General features: G+C 38.8%; 1 protein-coding gene across 1 annotated transcript in view; it reads left to right on the top strand.

Moving 5' to 3' along the window:
* Window positions 1–9,693: 9,693 nt before the first annotated feature.
* crybg1.S (crystallin beta-gamma domain containing 1 S homeolog) overlaps window positions 9,694–21,101 on the top strand; it is a 164,099-nt gene continuing 152,691 nt past the window's right edge. Inside the window, exon 1 of the mRNA XM_018265409.2 lies at window positions 9,694–10,397. Within this exon, the coding sequence (XP_018120898.1) occupies window positions 10,081–10,397 (317 nt within the window). The 5' untranslated portion in view covers window positions 9,694–10,080. The remainder of the gene's footprint in view (window positions 10,398–21,101) is intronic.

Here is a 21,101-nt window from a genome sequence, read left to right as displayed (position 1 = left end):
CACAAAAGCCTTTTTTTCCCTTTTTTATTTGCCATATGGAAATATTATGAGTTTTATTGTATAGTTACTTCTGTTTCTTGCTGCTACAGTCTTTAAAAATATTGATCACCTTTATATTAACTTTTGGTATGATGGCCTTTGAAACTGGTCTTCATTTATTATTTTATGTTGTTTTTAAATATTTCACTTTCAGTTAAGCAGCTCTTCAGTTTGGGATTTCAGCAGCTATGCTTGGGTTCAATGTACCCTAGCAACCAGGCAGTGGCTTTAATGAGAGACTAGAATATGAATAGGAATAACTAGAAAATTTAGCCTCATAGAGCAAACAATTTTTGGCTTCTGGGGTTAGTGACCTCCATTTGAATCTGGAAAAATGCAGAAGAGCAATACTATCTAAAAAATAAAAAATAAATAAAATTATAGATTGGTTAAAAAGTTTGTACTTGGTACCCAGTGCCGGATTTCAATGACCGGCGCCCCTAGGCCGCGTGGTCCGACCAGGCGGCTGCGCGGTCCTAGCGCCCACCTCACCTCCCCTTCCCTGCGCCCGCCGCCGAAAAAACGCCGGCGCAGCTGCTGTAATTTAATGGGGACGCACACGTCCCCATAATGCGGCTGGGCGGCATGCCGCCCCTATTTTTTTGCCGCCCTAGGCCCGGGCCTATGCTGCCTTGCCGCAAATCCGGGCCTGTTGGTACCTGGAAATAGCTGTAGATTGAAGTCTCCAGTTTCCAGTCTTCGTATTAGAAAGTAAAATGCCTAAACTTTACTCTTAGTACCCTTAAAACGATGTCTCACAGGAAATCCCCTGTACTGGAAATAATTATGCAGGAAAAGTTATGGAAATGTAAACTGTAATAAGTGCAACTGAAAACACTACTTGTAGCTAATGAGAAGACTTACTGTACTGTTTTGTAGTTTGTTCCATAGAAATGACCTTCAACTGTCTAACATCAGGTCGGGCTAAGAGCCAAGTGTGTCCCAAATGCTGTCACCAGTTGTATGCAAGAGCCAATAAATCATTGTTACACTTTCTCACTAGCCTTTGTTATGCTGCAATTTTTTCTTTGATTAGTGTATTTGGCCCCTGGCAGTGGACGATCCATTTGCAGGATCTGACACCTTTATAGAGTTACATTCCATTTAACCCTGTAGCCCTAGTAGATGTTGTTTACTTAACCTCTTTATTGTAGAAAAAGCATGTTACTGACTAAAGTGTAACATTAATATAAGTAAAATCTGTCAAGCTTTAAATGCATTACAGCCTATTGGGGCACCACATTTCCTGTTTTATGTGTGCCTTGCATAAAGTGTTTCACATCTACATCTTTTTTTTCCAACACACAATCCCCTTAGGAACTTTTATATATTACAGGTAGAATTGTGTTATTGGATGGCTTACTACTGTAGGTTAAAGGGGTTGTTTACCTTTAAATCAACTTTTAGTACCATGTACAGCGGGATATTCTGAGATAATTTAAAACTGGTTTTCATTGTTTATTATTTGTGGTTTTTAAGTTAAGCTTTTTCAATTTCAGCAGTCTGGTTGCTAGGGTCTAAATTTCCCTAGCAACCATACATTGATTGATGAGACTGGAATATGCATATGAGAGGCCTGAATAGAAAGATAAATAATAAAAAGTAGCAATAACAATACATTTGTAGCCTTACGGAGCATTTGTTTTTTATTTGAATGCTGGAAAACTCAGAAGAAAAAGGCAAATAATTCAAAAACTATAAAGAAATTAATTATTAAGACCAATTGAAAAGTTGAGTATAACATACTAAATGTTAACTTAAAGGTGAACCACCCCTTTAACTGAGCCAGAAGTTACTGTTAAAATACATTTATTTCTGGTACAAGGTATTTCACAAGAGCCCTAGTCAGAGAATGTGCATATGGGTAAAGAGTTCATGCTGTAAACTAATACCATCCTACTTAGCAGACATAAATATACTTGTTACAAATAAACATGTTGGTGTTTGCCTTGTACTTTGTGTAATCTGAAGCCATCGGTATTAAGGGTGAAATCGATATGAGTCACAAATTATAAATCCTAGTCTGCTTCAAAATGTGCAATTCAGCTTTACTGATAAAAGTCTTAGAAGTGTGTGCTGAAATACAGGCCATATTTAACTATGGTTGGTGTATGGATACTGCACTGTAATGAAATACAACCAATATTGGTATCACATATTATATATTATATATTGACATAACATACAAGGGACACAAAACATGCAACATTAAACAATTATAATAAATCAATTTGCAAAATCTCCACTGCAGACATAATGTCCTGATGGTAATTTTCTGGTATACATAGCCAAAACATATTTACAAAGCCAGACTTTCCTCAACACTGTGAAATCTCTCACAGGTCAATGAGCTATTCCAAAGGTGCTACTGTCTACATTATAGCCTTACACGGTTGCACCAATACTTACGAGGTAGTCCATGCCACCATCATTCTTCCAACTGAAACATAAGCTAGGAAACTGACAGTCATTCAATATCAGTGTGCCTTAGGATGTTAGTTTGTACCCAGCCAAACATGTTGGCAAGCCTGCTGGGAGTGGAGTGGAAGGAACAATGTGATTTCTTAAAGTTGTGTTTAATGCACAACTTTAAGAAATCACATTGTTTATATGTATCATCAAATGATGAACTTTCACCCATTGATAAATACACTTTTAAAAATACCATAGAAATGAATGGAGAGATGGTATATCACTCTAGCGGACTGTGTGATCTCTAACTTCACTCTTTGATAAATATACCCCATGGAACCTACCTTTCAGTACATGCAGTCCTTTAATAGAGATATCACAACAATTTGTAATAGCACCATAAATGTCAGGTGAACCTCCCCAGATCTATATAAACCATGATCTCTTGGACTGGAGGTCACAGAAATAATGCGGGAGAAACCAGTTTGAGGGTTATGCTTTGTAGAATTAAGATCAAGTTTAATCTAGAGAGATTGAGATAGTACCTTGTAAGAGCTGAGGTGACACAGAGAGGGTGATTTGTTCATTTTAACCATGGGAATTGGGTAAAAAGGTGTTAAAATATGATTTTATATGTATATTGTTAGGTCTTGGGTAGCCGAGTATGAGGAGAGTATAACAGTGCTTTATTAGCAGAGTCTTGCAGGCATTACATAACAGTAAGCTTTATTTATTTATTTATTTATTTTAGAGTATAACAGTGCTTTATTAGCAGAGTCATTAAGGCATTACATAACAGTAAGCTTTCACTTTCACTTTTAAGATGACAGGAAGTATACACAGTATGTCTTGAGCACAGTGACATCTACAGGCCATTTGTATAAACACCATATATATTTTATGATTCAATTTCTTTTTCCTAGCTCCTTTTCCAGAGACCGCAATATACCTGATACCTGTAGTTAAAAATGAATAAATCAGCCTTAAAGGACATGTAAAGCCTACATTTTCCTACCACATATATAATTTGGGCACATCTCCCCCACCCAAATGGCATTATTTGTTCTGCTTATACCCTCTCCGTTTGCCAGCATCATTACATTTCCCTAAAACAAATAGCAGCTTTCCCTCAGACACATTGTCAGTGCATTTATATCTGCAAACAGCACATATGCTATGTAAAATTTATGCAATTGAAAAATGCAGGCTAACACAGACAGACTTTACTATGATGACAAGTCCTGCTTGGATTGAGCACTGTAATGGTTACTCTGAGCTCATGAGAGGGGTTAGGATTTAAAAATACGAGCAGACAGCTAGAGCAGAGTTTCTATGGGAATCAGCAATGCTATCTCTTAATTGGCTGCTAGACTGGAGGGTGTGTTAATGTGAGTTGAGAAAAACTGAGCATGCTCATAAACCAACAGCCAAAGCAAATTCCCATGGGAGGGGACAGAGTGGGTTACAGGTGGAGAAAGAATAATAAAGGATTAAGGGGATGCTCAAGCCTTACTGTTAACCTTGAACAATCAGAGTGGCAGCTATATAGAGATTTCAAAGAGGCTTTTCACTGATTAAATCTTTGTGTGGGGAGTTTACATGTCCTTTAAATATATGAGTACTGCAAGCTATATCTGTGAGAGTAAACTATTGGTGCTGTTTCCTAAAATTATTTTATTGCATTGCATTACATTCTTTAGGTACTTTTCAGCTACAATTTGTACACAAAGCACAGAAAGAAATCACCAGCGTTCAGTCTAACACACGCTGTGGAGTTGACGAGCTGCTAGAAGCATCCTTGTGTCAGTACTTGGTCTAACTCACATTCTGGTGTTGACCAACTGTTGTAAACTATGTAAAGCCATTTTTTGTATGCAAAAAGAAAGACAAAGATTGTCTGCACAAGGTTTTGCCTTGCAACAATTGTTACAAAAAGTGAGGTGGTAGTACCACACTTTGGCCAAAGTACGCGGTACTACCATGTGCCACGACAAGGCCCCTTATTGTAGGTGAGTCTTAGACTAACTATTAGCATTCTCAATTTGTAGTGCATTTAAGATTAAGTCCCCCAGCAAACGGTGTGACTGAGTATTAAGACCATGGTGCACTTACCCTTAACCCTTGATTTTAAATGCAAGTGCAAACATTTTAGGCACATCCCAGTGATTATCATTGCTACCTGTTTATGGATCCTCTGTACAGCCCCAGGCCAAATGTGTATGCACAACAGAGCAAAATGCTGACTTTTTTGTTCGATTCGAAGGATTTAATCCATTGATCAAATGATTTTCCTTCAATCCCAAATTGGCTAGAAAGCCTATGGGGACCTTCCCCATAGGCTAACATTGTACCTCGGTAGGTTTTAGGTGGTGAAGTAGGTGGTCGAAGTTTTTTTTAAAGAGACAGTACTTCGACTATCGAATGGTCGAATAGTCGAATGATTTTTCGTTCGATTCGAAGTTGAAGTCATAGTCAAAGGTCGAAGTAGCCAATTCGATGGTCGAAGTAGCCAAAAAAAACCTTTGAAATTCTAATCATTCACTTGAGCTTAGTAAATGTGCCCCTACATGTTTAACCATTAATCTTCTGATAATACTTAAAGTTAGTTATGATTGGAAACTGGTGGATATGAACCTGTAATAACATTCTAGCAAAACAATTGCAATAACCCTGTGCATGCAGATGAAAAAAAGTTAAAAAAAAGTATATCTCACCCATCTTTTACACCTTCAGTACTCTATTACACGCATACAGTTGTTAGTTAGCTATCATTCAGGTTATTTCCAAAATTAGGTTACCCCATCATTTTACAGTTAGCAGCAGTTCTTTTAATGAAATCCATTACAGCCTCAAGGACAGTGCAGATTCACTGTGTTTTTTTCTGAAAACATAGAAATGTGATTAAGTGCAACCTAAGTGATGCATAAAGATGCACAATGTGTTTTCTAGCATTATCATATCCCATGTTGTCAGTATTTCTTGTATGACAAGGCATCCAAATAACCAGCAGCTAGATTACCCTGGTTTATGTTTAGAAATTTGCAGAATCAGATGTAGATTTGTGATTAGGTAAGAAGCAATGAGTCAAGGCAGGGGAGTGCTGTGCCCAGGGGCAGAGAATAAGAGGAATGTGATGTCAGGGGAAGAAGCAGTTCACTTCCTTATCTTTTGAGCAGGTAGAAACATCCCACCCTTTTTTGCATATTTTTCTTCTACTAATAATTGAATGTGGATGTTTTCCTGAGCTCACTGTTATATTGTGTATTTCATACAGTAAAAACATGAGAGTCCGCATTGTACTAATTTATGTTAATTGCAAATGCTTGATCCAGGGAAAGTTTCTGATTACTATTGGGGTCAGAAAGAAATGTTTTTTCTCTTGAGGCATAATTGGCAGTGGCTTCAGGCTCGGTTTTTTGCCTTCCTCTGGATCAAAACAGTGGATATATAATAATGTTTTTTAAGTTATCTTTGTCATAGCAGCGGCAAGACCTTGCCAGAGTACTGCACAGGTAAATTTAAAAGAGGGAGAAAGGAGGTTCTCTCCTGTGACTGCACTGTGGATTGATTGACACAGACGCTACTACTGCTTGTGCTACGTGACAGCCTGCTTGGATTTCCTATCATCGACACACGGCAGATTCAGGACGACAGCAGGGCTGCTGAACCTCTCTCATGGTGGGAGATGCAGCTCCGGCTCTTGGGGCCATCCTCTCTGTAGGTAGAGGCAGCCTAATACTCATTGGTGGATATAATGACATAGTGCTGATTTCAAGATCCTATTTATTTGATGAAATGTGAATAAATGCTGTGGTCATTTTACATGATCTCTGTCTCCTGGTGTTTCATTAAGGTATATAACAATGGGGTTCAGTGGCAGGGCTCAAGACTAAGGGAAAAAAAGAGGAGTTATCCTTGTCATGAAAGCTCCCTGGGAAAAGGTAGGATAGTCTCAGTGATATAATGTAGTCTCCATTGACATTTAACCAAAATATAACACGTTTTCATTCAGAAGTAGAAACAAGTCTATCTATCTATTGCTTAAATTAGGTGTACCAAGACTTTATAATGCAAGGCTTCATTTAAATAAAGGTTTCGGTTAGGGGTCTGCAACCTTGGGTTTTACAATGCTATATAATATATCACTTACATGCATAACACTAGGGTTGCCACATTTAAAGGGGTGGGTCACTTTTAATGTAGCTATTAGTATGATAGAATAGCCAATTCTAAGCATCTTTTAATAAGGACTTCATTATTTATTTTGTATAGTTTTTCAACTATTTGCCTTCTTCTTCTTCTGTTTCCAGCATTCAAATGGGGGTCACTGATCCCATCTAAAAATACATGCTCTGTAAGGCTATATATTGTTATTGCTACTTTTTTATTACTCATCTTTCTATTCAGTCCCTCCCCTATTCAGATTCCAGTCTCTTATTCAAGTCAGTGCCTGGTTGTTAGGGTAATTTGGACCCTAACAACCAAATTGCTTAAACTGCATACCAGAGAGCTGCTGAAAAAAAAAACTAACAAAAAAACACAAATACTAAAAAATGAAAACCAATTGCAAATTGTCTCAGAATATCACTCTCTACATCATACTAAAAGGTAACTCAAAGGTGAACAACCCCTTCAAGGTACATCAACTACGAACAGGGTGTGGGGGTGGGTGACATGTGTGATCATCAATACAAAAAAGATCTACTCATAGATTGCAATCTACCTGTTGGGATTATGTGGCATAGTATACCATCCTATTAATACAGTATTATTACCATACCATTATCACCTTTCTAAATAAAGCAAAAATGCCATCCCTAGGACCCAATATCCTGGGAATGGACTTTTTAGTGGAAATTGCTGTTATTTTTAAGGTACAGCAGCAGTACCAAAAAAAACAAAACAAAAAGAAATACATATAATAACTCTTCTTGGGGCAGTAGAAGTCAGGTACTGTATATCTAACAGTAATTACCAAAAATGCAAAACAATGTGTCATCCCCAGAATGTAATTTCTGTATGTACTCTGTGCTAGGTACAAATGCTATATTACAGGGTTACTATTGCGAGAGATTGTTAAAAACTTTACCACTGTCATATATGAATTACTTATATTAGATATACCATGACCTGGATGAATGAAATCTTCATAGTCATTTTACCACTGTCAAACTGAGACAGCGTGTAAGGAACAGAAGACATGTTTTTATATGAATAATGCATGTGTGTAACTGAGTGAGTATGCTTTATTGTGCTGTTAGTGGGACATGACTACCTGTGACTCATTGCAGAACAAAGGGAACTCACTACATTCTGAGTTCCTCTCAGGGGTGTAACTACAGAGGAAGCAGACCCTGCAGCTGCAGGGGGGCCAGGAGGTATAGGGGCCCCATGAGAATCTACTTAATAAGCAATTTCAACATATATTGGTAAAAAAGGACAACCTCTGCATATGTTTGGGGCCCTAAAATGAATTTGCTGTGGGGCCCAGTAACATTTAGTTACATCACTGGTTCCTCTGTATTTATTTTGGTATAATAATGTTTTATTGTGGGTATATCACTTCCCATAAAGTCTTCTATATTTAATTGCAGCGCTGTAGTTCATTTCCTGTTTCTCAGTCCTGCTCATAAAGTATCCCAAAAGGTCTCCTAGTAGAAATATTTTAATTATTAACTATGTTGTATATACAGTATAGTGTACTGGGTGGCTTTCTGCATAAACCTTTTCATACAACCCATATAGTGCACATATATTATTTCTAGTTGTCTGTTTGCTTATGATAGTTCAACTTTAGTATGTTATAGAATGGCCAGTAGCAACTTTTCAACTAGTCCTCGTTTTTATTTCTCATCATTTCTAAGTTATTTTATTATTTTTATTACATATCTTTTTATTCAGCCCTCCCCCTGTTCATAATTCAGTCTATCATACAAAGCATTGCCTGGTTGCTAGGGTAAATTGAACCATAGAAACCAGAAAGCTGCTGAAATTCAGCTGCTGAACAAAAAGCTAAATAATTAAAAACATTTAGTTACATAGTTAGATTGGTTTGAAAAAAGACCAAAGTCCATCAAGTTCACCCACTCCAAATGAACCCAGCATCCATACACACACACACTGATCACAGCAGCAATTTGACTTTTTTTTTATTTTTTCGATCTTCATACAGTGTTAATCCCAATATGTGGAATTTTAGGCTGCCTCTCCTGGTAAGTATGGTTTTGACTGTTGTAGTACAACAGTATCATGTTTCTTTACAGCTCAGTCTCAGATCGCTTGATTTTGGGGCCCTCTGGCAGGCTTGTACTTTGGTGAAAATGTTGGGTACAGATGGGCTGAATGCCATAGGGCACATTTACTTAGCTCGAGTGAAGGAATAGAAGAAAAAATACTTCGAATTTCTAATGGTTTTTTTGGCTACTTCGACCATCGAATTGGCTACTTCGACTACGACTTATCGAACTAAAAATCATTCGACTATTCGACCATTCGATAGTCGAAGTACTGTCTCGTTTCAAAAAAACTTCGACCAAGTACTTCGCCACCTAAAACTTACCGATAATCAATGTTAGCCTATGGGGAAGGTCCTCATAGGCTTCCTAACAATTTTCTGATTGAAGGAAAATTGTTCGATCAATGGATTTTTCCTTCAATCGTTCGATCGAAGTAATTGCGGTAAATCCTTCGAAGTCGAAGGATTTTACTTCGACGGTCGAATATCGAGGGTTAATTAACCCTCGATATTCGACCCTAAGTAAATATTGTCATTTATTATTGACTTTGTGGATCTGGCCCACCTCCATCTGTCACTCCTATCTTTTTTTGTACAAGATGTCACAGCAATCTCTCACATTACACATTGAAAGGGTTACTGGGAGTTGAGCATAAACGCCAAAGGGTTGCCATTGCATTGAATTATTTGTGTGTGTAATTGTATGCAGATTTGGGGGGCTTTTCGTTCTGCTATTTTTTTTTTATAGGAAACTCGATTGAATCTCTTGTTCTTGCCCTGCTATAGGGGAATGTGCCCCCTTTGTGAATGCCTGAATTGAATTATAAGCACAGCAGCCTGAGAGAAAAAATAAACCACCTCATCATACAGTCCCTAGGTGTTTCTGTAACTTTGAGATGATCACACCTCCTCCCATGTTCAGGCCTCAGGGAATGGAGGTAACCCGAGCTCTGCTGGAATGCCCCACCTCCATGTGAGCAGCTGATCCCACACGCTTTGTGTATGCTGCTGCTGTTACAAGTGCTGGGAACTGAGTTTAGAGCTTGAGGATCCTGCCTGGTGGAGGTGAACATATTTCTGGGGTGTCGGAAAACTTATTATCCAGGGGCGACATACTGTGTAGTGGAAGGAAAGCGTTACAGATCAGGTAAAGCTACAGGCCAGTTCGAAATGGGAGTTGTCTTTAATCACTGACATTCTCCTTATGGGATTAATTGTCTCCTGAGGTACAAGTGTACTGTGCTAAAGGACATCCCTGTGGCATAAATACTAAGCCTTTTTGGTAATGTTTTTACACACATAAATTTGTTGCCACCACGTTGCTGCTCTGCAAGGGGTCCCTCACAGTGCTTACTAGGATATCTATTGCTTTATTACTGGAATTCTCTGTCACTATGGAGAAGGGAAAGAAGAGCGGCCTGCGCAAACTGGGATGGTTTTTCTCTAAAAGTCGTTCCGGGGATGAATATAATGGGGTTACTATGGAGACATCGCAGGATAGCAGGAGGCGCTCAGAGGATGATGTGGAAGAGGTGATGGAGATGCCCTCAAACGAGCTTTGCTCCCCTAAAGATTTAGAATTACCATCCTCACCAGCAGAAACCAAGAAAAAAACATTTGGGAGCTGGAGACTGAAGAAGAGCAAGAGAAAAACTTTGGATCATATATCTACATTTCCACCTTCTCCAGGCCTTTCCGACAAGAGCAGCAGGTAAAGTCTCTTCTGTTTTTCTTTACCATCATTAGAGCTGTCTCATCCCTGGTTCATCTGCAAGAAGAATTCCCTTATATTGAAACATGCCATTTAGACTAAGTTTTAATTATACAGTATATATTGTTTTAATTGCTTATTGTGTACTGCTAGTTGAAACATTCTTTTATCAAAGGGGATCATGATTACTAACGCTAAACAACAGGCTGACCCATATTTGGGCCCTGACACAAAAAAAGGGCTTAGAGTTTTCAACCTAGTGCAGTATTAAAAAAATGCTGTATGAAATTTCCATGAAACTGAAGGCATCTCTCAGGTGAAGGAGAGGTGATGCAGGTGCACAGGGCCTAGCTAAATGCTGATTGTACAAATACTGTTCACAGTAATTTATAGTGCACTTGGGCATCCATACATTCTTGCATGCTGTAATTCTCGGTACCAGCAGATGTAATAGGATATGAATTACGGGCTTTTATTGTTCTACTCCATTGTTTTAAATGTAATATCCTTTTCTTTTATATCAGCACTTCAGTAAATACTTGTGACCTGCTGTCATCGGTCAAAGACTTGGGAAGGCAAAGGAATGCTATTGTATTCATTACTGCTGTCCTTAGATAAGGAATTTAGTTGGGCACAAATAGATATTTAAGTAGAGAATGAAACAAACTATTTGGAGGAACAGAATGTTATAAACGTCAAGGTGGAGTCTGAAAACAGCACTGCTTAAATATGATTCAGTTGTACCATTTTGTTAGTACAGGTGTGGGACCCATTATCCGGAAACACATTATCCAGAAAGCTCCAAATTACAGAAAGTCTGTCTCCCATAGACTCCATCTTATCTAAATAATCCAAATTTAAAATTATGATTTCCTTTTTCTCTGTAATAATAAAACAGTAGCTTGTACTTGATCCAAACTAAGATATAATGAATCCTTATTGGAAGCAAAATTGGGTTTATTTTATGTTTGCATGATTGTCTAGTAGACTTAAGGTATGAAGACCCGTTATCTGGAAAACTCCAGGTCCCGAGCATTCTGGATAACAAGTCCCATACCTGTACAGGTATAGGATTAGTTATCCAGAAAGTACTAAAAGACAGGTAGAATTCTGTGCAAACAGCAATTAGAACATTTGTATGGAGCCATACACAGTGAATTGTAATGCAGTGAGGTGGGTACCCCATTTATTGTGAGCACCTGTGCATCAATATTTCAGGGGGATGCAACCCTCCAGTAGTCCTGTCAAAGGGAGGGTTGCGGTTGCACCTCCCCCCCCCCAAATATAGATGCACAGATGGTCACAATTAATGGGGTAAGCTCCCTCATTGCATTGTATCTGAGTGTATGTGGCACCTTACAACCTTTTCTGTTGCTGAAAGACAGAAAGGGCTGGAGTCTCCAAGTAAACAGTTAAACTTATTTCTTTAATTATTTACGTTTTTGGTAATAATAAACCAGCATCTTGTACTTAATGTACTTGTATCTAAGCTACATAAATCTGTGTTGCTGGCAAAACAATCCTTTTGGGTTTATTAAATGTTTAAATGTTTTTTTTCTTGCAGACGTAAGCATTCCAGATATTAGATCCTCTGCCTGTGGTGCTTTTTGTTTTGTGCCAGATATCTATATGAATACAGTTACAGTAAAGATTATTGTGTTAAAGAGACAAGTGGAAGGAGGTCCCTGCTCAATAGGGCTTAGAAATCAAGTGGGTCTGTAACTTACAGACATATATTTTGTGCTACAGTTTACACTAGTTGTCCCTGCATCATAAGTGCCAGAACTGGGTCAGATGTTAGGAGAGTGCTTCAAGATGTTGTCTTACAGTACTGGAACATTCCTAAGTAATACTATGTTATTAGCACTAAATAGTTTCAGTGAAATATTTTATTTACTTATATTTAGCCTAAGTAAACTTTTGAACTCTGACACCCCAAATGTTCTCTGTGCAGGTCTGTCTCACTGGGTTTAAGGTGTACACAAAGAATTTTGTGTGAAAACAAAATTTTGTATTTTAGATTTTTTTTGTAAAACTGCTCACACAAGTTTAAAATGTGCACACAAAATAATATTTTGTATTTGGAAGGAACATTGCCCATAGGCCCATACCTTTTACATTTGTACTCCAGCCTATCATAGTGTAACTGACAGATACCAGCCAGTATAACTGACTGAAGCAGACCTGCATGAAAAAAGTGTCTGAATGTCACACAACTAGGATATGGCTGGGCTGTGAAAGAGTTGAGTTCTGTTATGAAAAAAAAAATCCTATTTAGTTATATTACATAGTTTATTTAGATTGTGAGCTCTGTTGTGCAGGGCTATCTTTACCTCCTGCATGAATCAATATTTGTATGTAATCTGTATGTTCAATGTAGGAATGCACCAAATCCAGGATTCGGTTCGGGATTGGGCCAGGATTCTGCCTTTTTCAGCAGGATTGGGATTCGGAAGAATCCTTGTGCCTGGCCAAATCCTAATTTGCATATGTAAATTAGGGGAGGGAAGGGACTTTTTATCACAATACAAGGAAGTAAAAAAAAAGTCTCACTTTTTCCTTTCTGGGCCCTAATTTGCATATGCAAATAAGGATTCGGTTCGGTATTCGGCCATATCTTTCATGAAGGATTCTGGGATTTGGCCGAATCCAAAATAGTGGATTCAGTGCATCCCTAGTTCAATGTATACACCCGTCTACAGTGCTGCGAAATATGTTGACACTTTATAAAAATGTGCTAATATAAGTTATAGTAATTGATAGGAATGTGTCAGGATTCTTCAACATGATTGTATACATTAATTTGGTATAAGTAGAAAAAAACACACTGCTTCCAGTCAGAGGCAGAAGAAAATATCATCTGTGGCGCAAACTAAATATTGCCATTGATTATCAAGAGTATTGGTATGTATTTTGAGTGACAGTCACAGGTCAGGAGTTACTAGCTGCTCTTCAACTTGTACATTGTAACCAGATTGCTGCTTATAAACACAAACTTCCACATTTCAAATTGGCAATCGCATGACAAGCTTGTTGAAGGTGACTACCATAGAAGTTAATAGGGGCAATTTTGGGCACTTTGTCTGTGTCTTCTAAACTGTTTCATATGGCAGACTGAAGCTCTGCATCTTTGGGTATGTGGCACATAGGGTTAATATATATTTTTAAAAACTGCAGAAAGAAATACTGAGTAACACCAATCAACATTTAACATGAAATCATATATGCCAGGCTCACGTCAGCTTTAGAAGAAAAACAATAAAGAAAAACAATAAAAAATCCTCCCATTTGACACTATGCCACCTTGGTAGCCAGTCCTTCTGTTTGGTAAAGGCAGTAACAGAAAGGTAAATAGAGGATAGTTTGTAGTTAAAGGTATCTTTACTTTTTATATAATACAGTATATATGTCAAGCATTCTTATTATCCCCATTTATAGTAACCAATCCTTATGGTCTCATGTTCAGTTTAATTAAACTGTTCATTATAACCTGAACATCCTGGTTAAATTTTAGAAACATTTTGTAGACAGTGTTAATCTAATACTGTTTGCAGGTGGGGTTCATATTATTTAGTAATATATATATATATATATATATACATACATATATATAACCTTCTGAATGGACCCACACTCCAAAAAATAAATTTTGTCGAGTGCGGGTCCATTCTGAAGGTTGTATATCATATTTGACCGCAGCACCCATTATTGATTTTTGTAGGAAGAGTGAGGGGACTATTAGAACAATTATATATATATATATATATATAATCCTATTATGCTCTTTTCTGTTTTTTTATTTTATGTATTTTTCTGACATAGTGTAACCATTCCTTTAGATACTAATAATAATGTATGATAGTAGGAATTCCATCCATGAATTTGATGGATACCTTGAGTATTAAAAGTAGTTCATTAGGCTGCTGTGAGTTTTTCTGACAAGTTAATGTTTAAAGGCAAGGAGTCCCACATCCTTTTAATTGCTAGGATGTGTATTGGTTAATCCTTCTGCTTGATTCTCTAAATTCAGGGGATCTATCTACCTATAGTCTAATCATATCCAGTGGTAAATTGCACATAGTTTCTAAGGTGAAACTGATATTCTGGATGAAGGTTAGTGCACATACTATATGGACATCACTGTAGCACAAGAGTACAGATACAGTAAATACTAATGCTTGGATTTGGTTTTACTTCCCATTTTTCATGCTTGTATTGTATGTGAGTTGGGGATATTTAACTTGGAATTTTTTGTTATTTGACATGACATGTTGAAAACAGCTTTTAAAGACAAATGACAGGCACTATTTGGCTCTTTTTTGTTTCCAGTTGTAGGATTGCCATGTAGAATGTCTGTAACATAAATGTCCAGTGTTAAAGGTATGGTCTTAATACAATTTACATAATATATATACTGTACCAGACATTTTTGTGATGTTACTTAGTGAGTGTATAAAGTTAATGTTAGATCAGGACATAATCCTATATTAGTGGTACCCAAGCAATTTCTGGAGAAGAAAGTATTTTTTGCTGCCATAAAAATTACTAGTGGTCCAGCTTGAAGGTCAGTTATGGAGAGATTAGAGGTGAACACTAATTTGCAGTCAAAGATATTGTTGTGATTGAATGTCCACTACAGCAATGCATTTGTATAAGTAACCTTAATATATGGGTTACCGGCAAATAATTGGATAACACAGGGGGTGGGTGGCTTGAGCTAAAAAAGTCCAAAGAACATTTCCTTTACCAAACTGAAAATCTTCCATGTGCTAGAAATGGTATCATACCTCCAACTCTTAGCATGATGCACAAATTGGGAGACAGAGCAGCCAAGATTCACAAAGGCTTTACGTATTACGTCTCTTTGACGTTGAACCAGGAAGCTGGAGCATTTAAAATTCTAAATATTAGAGAAACTGTGAAAAATGTATCTTTCAGTTGCAAAATTGCTTCGAGATGTTTTTGGTGCCTTTTTAGCATGTTTGTTATAGGAGAACTAAAGTTTAAATCACTGGGGGTGTTAGGCACTTACCTGATACCCTGGGCCAGGACTCCCTTTCTCTAAAAACTGCACTGGCTCAGGGTATTTCTTCAGAAGATCCTTGCTGCCACCTTCTTCAAATTCTTTTGTCTTCTTTTGATTCCGGTTCAGCCAGGAGCATGCACAGTACAATGAAAGCCAAATGTAAATTTAAAATCAGCTTTTTAAATCGAATGTGCATACCCTGCCAGAAAAAAAGAAGAAAAAATAGGAAGAAATATTGTCAAAGAACTTCTAAAGGCATCAGTAGGAAATACAGTACAGGTATAGGATATATTACTGGAGTGCTTGGGACCTGGTGTTTTCTCCATACCTTAAAGAGCCCCTGTTGGACTAAAATGTTATCCCCATCCAAAGGTGCGGGCCAATGGTTGGGGGCAACCGTAGTTTTTTTTGTTTTTTTTTAAATTGCCCTCTGCCAGTGCTAGGACACTCGCATGTCAGTCAAAGCGCATGCACAAATGAGCTTCTGATTCGCATGCATGCGCATAATTAGCAGATCGTGGCACTCGCTCATTATGCGCATGCGTGTGCCCCAACATGGGAGCTCCCTCACAGTGCCAGGGTCCTAGCACTGGTAGGGGGCAATTTAAAATTAGCCTGCACCTTTGTTTGGGAATAACATTTTTGCCCAAAAGATGCCCATTAAGTCGTACTTACCATCAAGTACAAAGTATTGTTTTATTATTACAGAGGAACTCATTTTTAAAAATTAAAATTATTTGCATGAAATTGACTCAGTGGGAGATGGCCTTCATATAATTTAGGGCAGAGACACACACGAAGATCGCCTCTTCTTCGGGCGGCTAATCTCCCCAAACTGCCTTCCCACCAGCTAGAATCTAAATCGCTGGCGGGATGCGAAAATGTCATGTGAGATATGAGCAGTTTTGCAGATGGAACCTGAATTGTATGCTGAACCAAAGGTTTTCTTGCAAAAGAATTCTGTATAAGCTGCAACATGTTTATATTGTGAACAACCAGTTCTTGATTGTCATAAGCTCAAGTGGTTCACCAGTTTTTAGCATTTTATTTCTTTTTAAAGATGTCAAAACTCAACAGTAAGTGTAATCATTTCTCAAATGTATATATAATATAGTAAATATATATCATATTTTCCAAATAAGTATAGAGGAAGACAACCATTAGAGGTACAGGTTCAATCATCGCTGAAGCACTTCTGGTGATGTAAGCAAATCACAGGTCTCCAGTACTGGGCTATGTTGTTAATTATGTTGGCCTAGGGCAAATGTTAGTGGCAAATTAAGTGCAGGGTACATGGTGACAGTCAGTCTGCTTTCTTTGTCTTTCTCATCCTCACCATCTCTAACATACAGTATAGGAGAGGCAGCCCAAACGCTATAGCATTCTACCACCCAGTAGACCACTGCTTTGCTCCATTACATGTGTTACTATCAACAAATCAAATTCTCCCTTGTTAAGGCAGCAGTGTGCTTGCTGGAATGTATAAGGGGGCAGCCTGAAGGCTTGGGTGATGTAATCTTTTTGCTAATCCATGCTTCTTGAACCAGTGCTGCATTCTTCTAATTCAGAGCTGTCTAGCTGGAGGTCTCTGGTCTCTGGGTAGGATGTGAATCTTTTAAGAAGAAACAAACCCTTAATAAAAAAAAAACCCTACCCCCCTACCCTACATAGACCCCTCCTCCCTCCCAGCCTAGCTGCCCCTCCAGGGCAAAATGCCCCTAACTCTTTACTTACCCCTCCGTGCAGATTCTGTCCAGCATAGTGAACGGGCGCCACCTTCAGCTCGGAATGAGACCGGCGCTTTGGCAATTTACGTGAATTTCGGCGCATGCGCAGTTGTCGCAAAACAGACAATTGCTCCAACTTCGCATGCACCACTTCCGCGGTCTCATTCCGAAGATTACCGAAGAGAAGAAAATGGCGCCCGTGAATTCCGCTGCTTCTCTTAATATTCTTAAAGGGGTAGTTAACATTTTATAGTTATTTTTTATAGGTCTAATCACCTATAGCAGCCGATCAACAGGAAGCTCTTCCTGATAACCTTTTTAAAAGCAAACATATTATTGACTGCTATGGGTTACTGTACCTGGACAAACTTAGCTCCTATAATTTTGGGATGTACCAATTTCTAGATTTGGGTCAGGTAGATTGCCAGTGCAAGGTACTCTCCCTGCATAATTGACTTCTGCTAACAAAATAGTCACAACAAAAGAGCAGGCCCGGATTTGTGGAAAGGCAACCTAGGCCCGGGCCTAGGGCGGCAGGATTTTAGGGGGCGGCATGCTGCCTAACCACACCCATATTGGTTCAAAAATACTGGGGATGTGCCGGAGATACAATAATTTTTTTAATTCCCTGAGCGCCAATCCCCATTGCTCCAGTCCAGATGATGAAAATTTGCACGAATAAAGGGAAGGGGACAGGGGCAACGAACGGCAGTTGGCCTAGGGGTGCCCGCTGTGTAAATCCAGCCCTGCAAAGGGGGAAGGAAAAGGGTTGCATACAGCCAATTTAATTATCTACCTTGCAAGGACCAAACATGGGGGCAAATTCACTAACCTCAGAAAATTCGACAAGTGCCGGCTTCAGTCACAACGCAACATTTTGCCAGGCGTAGATTCGCCAGGACAACTCTAATTCACTAAAATCCGAAGTTTCGTCCAGGGCACCGAACTTTGGCGAAGTTGCACTGGTCTTACTGCGCCAAGCGACTCGAAGTTGCGCTAGCATTGACTAATTTGCATACGGCGGGAAGTTAACGTTGAATGGACGTATGTGTTGCAGCAAATACATTACACTACACAAGCCCAGGGAACCTTAATAAAACAAAATAGAGTTGTTATATTGCCCTACACATGTGTCCAGTGTATAGTTTATGTGCCATATGTTTGGAAATGTATGGGGGAGCCCGGGTACCCAAAAAAATTTTTTACGGACTTTTGCAGCTTATCACCCTGAAAAAGTAACGCCAGCATTTTTTGGGAAAAATTTTCAACTAGAAATTGAAGAAGCCCTATACATTCCTGTGACAAAATCGGCTTACCCTGGTGGTCTAGTGGTGCGGTGGGGACACCATTACTGCTCCTTAGGGCATCGGCACGCCCGCGGACGCGCTGACGTGATGATATCAGTGCGCAATGGCGCGAAATTCAAAGGGTACTTAAAGGGACTTCATTCAGTTTTGCATTGCTCGTTATTGATGTTTGTTCCTGGTATTTCTGAGCTTTAAGCTATCTGTCTGAACCTGTTGTTGATTCCTGTTGTGACCCCTGCCTGACTTTTGACTATTCTGACCTCTGGATCCTGACCCTTGCCTGAATACCGACTACCTCTTCTGCTAAATCCTTCTACCTCTTCTGCTAAATCCTTCCTGATTGATCTCCCGGTTTGAGCCTGACTACGCTTTTCTCTGCCTGCCTTGACCCAGCCTGATTTGACTACGATTTTGCCTTACGCTTTGTACCACAACCTTCTGCCCAAAAGACTTTGCTTACAGTTGTGCCCCTTCGCTTATTTAGAACCTTTTGCCTTGCACCTCTTGTTTTAAGACCTGGCGGCATCTGAGTAGCTGAGGGCTCCTTCCGAGGCCAAAGGCTGCTGCTACAGGCAGAAGCACGAGCCGAGACCAGGGTGCTTGGCATTGGTTCTAGATTCAGGGTGCCAACCGTTACAATTCCATTGCACTTTGCCTGGTCTGAGCTGAGCTGGCGAAAGCAAGTCTGGCGGAACAGGTAACATCAGTAAAAGGTGCATCTTAGAGAATTTGCGAAACTTCGCCCTGGCGTAAGAGTGCAAAGTAGCGCTAGAATCTATCTCCTTCGCTAGCGAAGTTACGCCTGCGCCCGTAAATCGGCGAAGTCCCGATTGATGGCGTATTTTCGCAAACGTTAGTCACCTCGCCCTTTACTGAATTTGCCCCATGGAGTAGCTTCAGTTCCCTTGTTTGTCTGGTTCAGCACAAGCTATACTCATTGAGTTTATGTTTAACAACGGGTGGTATCCTGCCCCTTTAATTTTGCTTTATGTAGGGTTGCCACCTGTCTGATTTTGACTGGGACAGACTGATTTTTAAGAAAACCAGGCAGGATTCCCTGAAATTGACATGGCGATTGCCCAATCGCCATGTCATATCTCCACCCCTGACATCACTAACACCCCCCTAACGTCACCACCCTGCCCAGAGTTAGTGGCGAGGAAAAGCGGAAGGAATTAAAGCAGAAATAAGTTCTTGTTAATGTACCTTAAAATGCAGGTTAGTTCTCTTTTAAGCTGCTGCGTAACCTCCAGCCAATTAAGAGATTTTCCTAAGGCTTGTAGCATACTCATGCTTTGTTACTGTCACTTTTCCTGAGACAGATCATGATGACAGAACGCCACATGTACCATCCATGGGCCTAACAACAACACTATACACATCTACATACACTATAGTATTGCAGTGATTGCTGTATTTGAGGGTTTCTTTTGAAATAAAAAATGTATAATTCATTTCATATAACAGCAGTTTCTGTATTAAACAGTGTATAGGAGTTTTTAACATATTAATTATAGAAATATTTTGCCTGCAGCAAAACGAAAATGCAGTAGCCTTATTGAATGCACCTGTATTTTACGTAAATTTCCTTAGGGAAATACCATTTATGCAAAGGTATGCAATATTTCATGTATAATCAGACCCTAAGGGCAAAGACACACAGTGTGTTTTATCTTCCATGTTTTGCTACAAAATGTCAGAAAGTACTTGCCACAGGAATATTGGCAAGCACCTCTTTTAATACAGTCACTGTGTAAATGTTAAAAAATAACTTTGTACACATTAAAGCAATACTAATATTTCAATGCAATCACTACTATAACAATACTATAATGTGGATCAAAACCACAATTCACAGGAGTAGACCCATTAAGCTACTTCACAAGCAGTGCCAACATGTTAAATGTTTCCTATATATATATATATATATATACAGAATTATAGGACCCCCATTTGAATGTTTTGTAATTATGGCCAGGAAAATGTTGCAAGCACTTAGTGGCAGATGTGTTACCTGGGGGTGCTCTGGCTGTATATTTCCTTAAAGGAAAACTATATCCACAGAATGAATTTTTAAGCAACAGATAGTTTATCTCATATTAAGTGGCATATAAAAGAATCTTACCAAACAAGAATATGAGTAAATATTGCCCTTTTACATTTTTTCCTTGGAGCCCCCATTTCACAATATTCTCTGTGCTGCCTCAGAGATCACCTGACCAGAAATACTGCAGCTCTAGCTGTAACAGGAAGAAGTGTGAGAGTAAAAGACAAAACCTTGTCCAATCATTGGCTCATGTGACCTACTACTAAAAACTATATTATAATGAAAAGGGGTTATTTACATGTTTTATGAAATATATTTTTCTAGAGGCCTACATTATTCGGGGATATAGTTCTCCTTTTAGGGCAGTAGAATTTGAGCAGCCTTAAAGGGGGAAGGGCATTCTCTCACAGGGATTGTTCTCAAACTGGTTCATCAACAAGGGTACTTTATGAAGGAAAGATAATGTTGTTTGGTATTTTATGCAGAAAAACCTGTCTTCCCAAAGTGAAATTACTAGGATGCCTTCTTTTTTAAATATATAGTTTTTGGAGTTATCTGCTTCTAAAACATGCTTTGCTTATAGGCAGAAACAGTCAT

This window comes from Xenopus laevis, chromosome 5S, assembly GCF_017654675.1.
Source record: "Xenopus laevis strain J_2021 chromosome 5S, Xenopus_laevis_v10.1, whole genome shotgun sequence".
In the NCBI taxonomy this organism is placed as follows: domain Eukaryota; kingdom Metazoa; phylum Chordata; class Amphibia; order Anura; family Pipidae; genus Xenopus; species Xenopus laevis.
The sequence above is the reverse complement of the archived record's forward strand: the minus strand, read 5'-3'. Positions and strand labels throughout refer to the sequence as shown.